Raw genomic sequence first — 7,449 nt, forward strand, 5'->3', positions numbered from 1 at the left:
AAACTGAGCCAGGGAGTTGTTTTTTTTGTTGTTGTTTTGTGTTTTTTTTTTTCCTATCTCTCCTCATACGCAGGCCAAATTTCCTCACACTAAGAGAGGAGACATTTCCCCTGCTGAGGATCTGGGCTTAGTTCCCAGAGGTTGCCTTTGTACCTGGAGCTTAGAGAAAAACAGCCGCATCCAAGCTGTCACCTCAGAAACCTCACGGATGGCTCTCGACGGCTTGTGAGACGTTCCTTCAGTGCCTGGGCGGTGCTGTTTTCACACTTGTCTACCGCCCGGGGCCTGAGTTCCAGGGGCCGCACACTGTGATGGATAGAGAGGGCCACAGCGCTAAAGCACTCAGGTTCTGGAATCCAACAGACCAGCCTTCAAATCCTTGCCCTTCTACTTACAGCTGTGCTGACTGGCACTAGTCACCTCTCTACATCCCAGTTCCTTGTCTGTGGAATGGAGGGATGGATGCCTGCCTCACAGGGTCATCATGAGGATCAGATAAACAAATGGATATGGACCACTTGGCCCATACTGATAAATGTTTGGTGTGTCGTTGTTAATTTTAAGATTCCCAGGTTGCTGTCCTCTACCACAAGAAGCCATAGGTTTGAGGATATTTAAGTATAGTCCCTGGAGCTGGGACTGAAGGGTGTCTGACAGAGCAGAAGAAAAGGATGAGGTCCTAGGGATGAAAACAAAAACCCAGCCTCCCCTGGGGCATCCCAAAGCTTGACCACAGAGCTGAATGATGACTTGCAGAGTATTGTGCTTCTGGAGTCAGACTACTTGGGACTCTGAGTGTAAAACACCAACAGGCAAGGAACTGAGCCCCAGGCTCGCAAGCACAGCTCCACTATCGCCTTGAGGGCGCTTTTAGTCAGTAAGAGCAAAGGCCGGGGATTGCAGACTCCAAATGTGACCTCTAAGTGGCCAGTCTGTCCTCTCTGGGGACATGCTGTGCATCCATAGGGGCCGTGAGCAGGACAGTGTCATCCTCTCTCCTTCTCAGCTCTGTCTCCCTCAGTACCAGCTGCCTAACATTTCTTTAAGCCCAAGCTGACACCTCTCCACCCCCCAAAACAAACTCAGTTGGTATTAAGTCAATTCCAACTCACAGCAATCCCCTGTGCGTTAGAGTAGAACTATGCTCCATAGCGTTTTCAATGGCTGTGGTTTTTCAGAAGTAGATTGCCAGGCCTTTCTTCCGAGGCACCTCTGAATGGCTTGAACCTCCAACCTTTCAGTTAGTAGTGAGTGCTTCACCATTGCGCCACCCAGGGACTCCTCTCCTAGACCCAGGTAGTGTCCAGCATGTCAGGAAGCCTCCTCTCTCTTCTCAGGGCCCGTAATCCAGCAGCAGAGAGAGATGGCGCTTCAGGATTCCTGTTCAGCGCAATAACCGTAGCCGGCTCTGAAAGTCATCAAGCCCTTCTTTGAGCGCCACGTTTACCTGCCGTGCAAATGAGCCCTGCCTCTCGCAGTGAGGGCCAGACATGAGAGCAAGAGAGGCAGCAGCTTAAGAAAGTAGATGGTGTTCAAAGAAAAGATAATAACCACGTACAGAACATCAAATATGTAACAGGCATTGTGCTAAGCACTTAATATAAAATGTCTCATTCAAACCTCACAACAAACAATTATCAGTCCCATTTTATAGATTAGGTAAACAAGGCTCAAGGAGGTTAAATAATTTGTGACATTGCTAGGAAGTCGTGAGTCCACAATTAAAGCCCTGATCTGTTTTAATCTCGAGCCAGACTCTTGTATTATTTTCTATAGTGCCTTTAAACGACTGCCAAGAGGCTCACTTCATTATTAATTCTCCATCAATTATTCTTGCAATGATAATGGTGCTCAGTGGCATTATTCATGGTCGGGAACACTTTCCATCATGCCCGCAAGAAGCGGGCGACTCGGGAGAAGCCCTCCCCGATGCCGCCTGTGACCGCCCCTGTCTTTGCAGTCCACCTCTACAAGTGCGCAGCCCAGCGGGAGAGCTGCGGCCTCTGCCTGAAGGCCGACCGGAAGTTCGAGTGCGGCTGGTGCAGCGGCGAACGCAGATGCACCCTCCACCAGCACTGTGCCAGCCCCTCCAGCCCCTGGCTCGACTGGTCCAGCCACAATGTCAAGTGCTCCAACCCCCAGATCACCGAGGTGAGTCACCCAAGATCCCGGAGCGACAGCCAGGAGCTGACCCCGTGCTGTGGTGGGAGAGGAGTACCTGGTGCCCTTGTGGGAGAATGTGGCTAGATACATGTGTTGTGAGGGTGTGTAAAGACTCTGCGTGTGTCTCAGTGGCCCCTGCTCAGGTGTAAGTGACAAATGCACGCAAGTGCGTCTGCGTGCCTGTGCATGTAAGCGTGTCTGTGTGCACAAGCACGCCACGCAGGGCCAGGGAGCAGCCCAGCCCCTGCCAAGCCAGCTGAGCCAGGTGGGGACGAGAAATGCGCTCTGCGGTGGGTGAACATTTCAGAAAGCAAGTTTAGCTCTTCTCAGCAGAAATGTGATTTTGGGAGCTGCAGTTAGCTCAGAGTGGCGAAGTTGAAAACGGAAGAAAGTCAGGGCAGGTACGACATGAGCCACCATGCCATCTCCCAGGGTTTACTCTACACCCAAATTTGTTTGTGTGTTTTAACAGAAAGAAATAGGGAGTTAATTATCCTGGGGGGGAAAAAAGATGTTTCCTGAGTAGCAAATTGCAAAGAAAGATGAGTAGATGATATGGGTGAAATGCGGCTGCGTGGGTCTGAGAGGCCGGGAGAGGAATGGCCGGACTCAGCTCTGATTGCATTGTGCGCTCATCACTCTTCACCACTGCCTACTCCCCAGCCGTCATTTGCGCTTGGAAGCGAATGGCACGTTCCTTACGGTGCAGGGATAATGGCTGGGGCAGGTGTCTCTGCCGTCTGCACGTTGAGAAAGCCGTGAGGGCCTGTTCTTTTCTGCCTCTCCCCTGGGCGGATGCACTGTCCCTTTCCTGCTCATTTTCCCTACCGGCCAAAGACAGCAACCTGGTTCTCATCTCTGACACACACAGTACTGGGAAACTTCTAGAGTATTCCTAAAATTATATTGAAACTTCAGATCAGTTAAAAAAGACTTAGGATGAAATGAGTCTTGTCTACGTGTACCTGGTAGATGGGTCATCTGAAGAGAAGCTTGTATTCACTCACTGTGCTGTACCCGTGCTTGGGGCTGTCTCATTTGGTCCTCACGACAACCCCGGGAGCTACACATTTTCATCTCCTTTTTACAGGAGAAGAAAATGAGGCTCAGAGAAATTGAGTAATTTGCCCAAGTTCACACAGATGATGATTGACAGAGCCAATATTCAGACTCAGATTTATTTAATTATAAAACCATTTTTAAATTCTCTACAGTTTGCCCAAATAACATAAAATCATCCTTCATTTTCAGACCTCTCCCAGCTGGTATAGACCAGATAGGAGTCCCTGGGTGGTGCAAACTGAAAGGTTCAAGCCCACCCAGAGGTGTCTCAGAAGAAAGACTTGGCAATCTACTTCCAAAAAATTAGCCCTTAAAAACCCTGTGGAGCACAGTTCTACTCTGACACACATGGGATTGCCATGAGTTGGAATCGACTCCACGGCAACTGTTATTATTCTTTCTGTAGACAAGATAGATGCAGATCCATCCATACGGCCATGCGTCCCTGGGGAAGTGCAGCACCGTGGGAGAGTGTGTATGAGGTCCACATCCCAGGGGGAAGGTGTTAGGAGGGTATAGACACTGCCCCTCAAAGATTGGGCCTCCCCATCCCATTGTACTCTTTGATATGGCCAGTGACACCTACTGAATTCCTCCTCTGTCTTTATCTTGCTGGAAGAGAATGTTTGCAGGGGCTGCCGGTGGTGCCCCAGCCCCTGCCCTGAGACAGCCAGCTCCCTGATCTGCCCAGGGCTCCATGCCTTCTCTCTGATCCTGGTGATTTCTAGCAACTGCTGCCTTGAGAACGTGCATGGTTCTGTAATTCTTGCTGTGGCAGTTGTCAGTCTCTATGCCCCTGTACATCTGCAGTATGGGGGAGCTTAAATCAGGCAGGGGCTAGCCTCCATCAGCACCTCCTACCTCAACCAACCCCAGCTGCTGCCCCTGAGTCTCCACCAGGCTGGGGACCCTTCTCAGCCGCAAGGCAGGCCCGTCACTGGGAAACCTCCGCCTCGGCCCTGCTCGCTGACCGGGGACTAACAGGCTGCTCCATTCACGGAGGACACCCAAGCCACACGGAGGCTAATTAACCCCTGAGGTAATTAGGCGGTAATTGATTTTCCCAGGGAACATATCAGCAGGAGTCTGACGCCCCAAGCAGTAGTGTCTCCTGCTGGTGTTGAGAAATGGAAGAGCCTCTTTGGGGAGAGACAGATCCATGCTGTGTCCCAAGCCACTCAGGAGCACATGTGGGAGGAGACGTGCAAGACCCTCTTAGTCACTCTTGCCTGGAATCATTGTCTTTTGTTCTGCATCTTCTCCCTTCCCTGTAAAAGTCATTATTCATTTTTTTTTAACTGTTCATTTTTTGAAATAATTTCACACTGACAAAAAGGTACAAAAATAGTACAAAGAACTTTCATATACCCTTCACCCAGATGCTCCAAAATTAACATCTTACATAACCACAGCGCAATTATCAAAATTAGGAAATTTGCATTGATACGTATTACCATCTAATATGCGTGCCTTATTCCCGTTTTGCCGGTTGTCCCACTGATGTCCTTGCTCTGCTCCAGGACCCAGTCCAGGATCACATGTTGCACTTCACTGTCCTGGTCTCGTGGCCCCCCGTCTTTGTTCGTCATCTGTGACTTTGACACTGTTGAAGAGTGCTGGCCAGTTATTTTGTAGAATGTCCCTCAGTTTGGATTTGTCTGATATTTCCTCAGGATTAAATTCTGGTTATGTGTTTTTTGCAAGAAGAACTAAAAAAAAATACCGAGGGCATGTCAAAAGGCACAAACTCCCAATGGCCGAATCTTGGATAATATGAGTAACAAAATAATAATAACAATGGCCTATAGCCCATAGAATAAAATAAGAACCCACAGCCCTTATTGCTAGATACAAGTAAGTGAGTAAATTTAAAACGGGGGAGAGGGAAAGCTCTCCTTTACATGGGAATTCCAACTAGTAAATGTAGAAGGAAAATGAAAATAGAAAATCATCACTCGGTAGCTTTGTGGTAATAATTGTTTCAGGCAAGAATGATCAATGAATGCTAAAATTAGTGGAAGAAAGTATGATGAGAAACAGGTATTTCCCCACAAGATACTTATTAATTACAACAGATAAAAATAGTAACTTTACAGTGAAGAAGCCTGGTAGATACCACCTTAACCAAGTGATCAAAGTTAACATCAAAAATGGGAAAACCAGCGCCGGGTGCCTCCTGATAGGATGTCCTGAGAAGGGCACAGCCTCATTTCTACGGCAGTTTTTGCCAAAAATGCATAATCTGTTAAAAGTTACCTTTTTGTTGTTGTTAAAAGTTACTTTTAAGAACCATCAACTCATTTGCTTTTTCTCAGTGTTCTCAACTAATTCCTGGACATTGGCACAGATTTTTGCCAATTCAACCTTTTTCACATGTACAGTTCAGTGACACCCATTACATTAATCACGTTATCAACCATCACCAGTATCCGCTGCCAAGTTGCCACCACCATAAACAGAAGCTCAGTGCTGCCCGAACAGTGAGCCTTTCCCTCCCTCCTGCCTGTGTAATCGATCACTAACAGAATCTGGTCTCCATATACATTCACCTATTCTAGCCATTTCGTATGAGTGAGATCTTTCTCTTAAACCATGTTAAATCATTGGAATTCTGTGAGGTATCCCGCCACACCCTCTTATACACACTTCCTTGCCTCTAGCCCTTATCTTCAAAATGTGTTACCCCCATCAGTACAAGCCCCAAAACAAACAAAAGCCATTGACTACACAGATCCTTCCTGAGAGGCGACTGGAGGACTCAGTGATGACCTGTGATGGCTGCTGGGGTGGCAGAATTTCCAGTCCTGGAAATAGCTGGGGGCTAGAATGGGAGCTGTGTTGCCTGTGGTCAGGGAAATAAATACGATGACCTCCAGAGAGCTCTACTTTAGGAAAAGGAGTGGGCTGAAGCTTAGCTGGATGAACAGCTGTGTTCTTCCTTAACCCCTCCCTACCCTGCTGTCTCCATGGCAACCGAGCCCACCCCTAGAGACCCATCTTTTATGGCAGCTTCGTGTAGGACAAGTTGTACAGCCTATCGAATTTCCCAGTTTGCATAAACTTCAGGTTAGGACCCCCTCAGCACTCACCGTCTGCTCCTTCTCAGCCGGCTCTGGTGTGATAATGACGTTGTCCCCTGTGGGAAGTATCCCAGGCTGTTCCCATTCCAGCTGTCATCCCGGGCGTGTGTGCACATGTCACCTGCTCAACCCTGGGAACAGGAAGAGTGCAGAGGACTGGAAAGCCCATGCTGGCCTGGCCCACCACATTTCTGCTCTCCCCAGCCTGTGCTTCAGGACCTGCTGGGCCCTCAAAGAGGAGGATGCTGGGAGCCACCCACTAGAATGGAGGGTGCAGAGAAAACACTTCCCAAGAAGCAATGAGCAGGCAGGACCCAGCAGGAACGAGAGAAGCTTGAACGTGCTCTTGCAAAGAGGAACTTGGGGAGGGTATAGGGACTTTGGAGCTAATATGGCAGAGGTATCTACTCTAAGTGAGCGTTCTGAGCAAAGGGAGAAGACGTCACAGTTCCAAAGAAATTGATCAGCACATTAAGCAACTATTTCATGAACAATTACTGTATACCATGCACATGCTAGGCTGGAAAATTGTCACTTGGATAGGTGAGTCCTGGGTGAGAGGCAGGGTGATACCAGCCTCTCCCAGCATAGCCGCAGGCTATTTTTGAACACTGGCAGCCTTGAAGAGGCTAGAAACCGTTTGCCCTGCCGGCCGCTCTGCTTCCTCCAAAAGTTTAAGGTGAAAACTTCTAATGTATACACCCTTTGCAGTTTTCTCCTGTATAGAAAGAGAACACTTGCAGGGAGCTAAGCCTCCATAGCTAACCAGAAAACTAACCCCAGGCCAGGGGCATGAATAGACTAAAAAAATAAATAACCAAACCCTTGCCATTGCATCAGTTCAGACTCATGGACACCCCATGTACTACAGAGTAGAACTGCTCCGTAGGGTTTTCTTGACTGTAATCTTAATGGAAGCACATCCCAGGCCTTTCTTTTACAGTAGGTTTGAACTGCCAACCTTTAGGTTAATTGTTGTTGTTAGGTGCCATCGAGTCAGTACTGACTCATAGTGCCTGTATGTACAACAGAATGAAACTTTGCCCGGGCCTGCACCATCCTCACAATTGTTGCTGTGTTTGAGCCCATTGTTGCAGCCACTGTGTCAATCCATCTCATTGAGGGTCTTCCTCTTTTTTGCTGA

General features: G+C 48.4%; 1 protein-coding gene across 1 annotated transcript in view; it reads left to right on the plus strand.

Moving 5' to 3' along the window:
* PLXNA2 (plexin A2) overlaps positions 1-7,449 on the plus strand; it is a 219,683-nt gene that overhangs the window by 156,707 nt on the left and 55,527 nt on the right. Inside the window, exon 11 of the mRNA XM_004375335.2 lies at positions 1,961-2,151. Coding sequence (XP_004375392.1) covers positions 1,961-2,151 — 191 coding nt within the window. The remainder of the gene's footprint in view (positions 1-1,960; positions 2,152-7,449) is intronic.

This window comes from Trichechus manatus, unplaced genomic scaffold, assembly GCF_000243295.1.
Source record: "Trichechus manatus latirostris isolate Lorelei unplaced genomic scaffold, TriManLat1.0 scaffold00035, whole genome shotgun sequence".
Taxonomy (NCBI): Eukaryota; Metazoa; Chordata; class Mammalia; order Sirenia; family Trichechidae; genus Trichechus; species Trichechus manatus.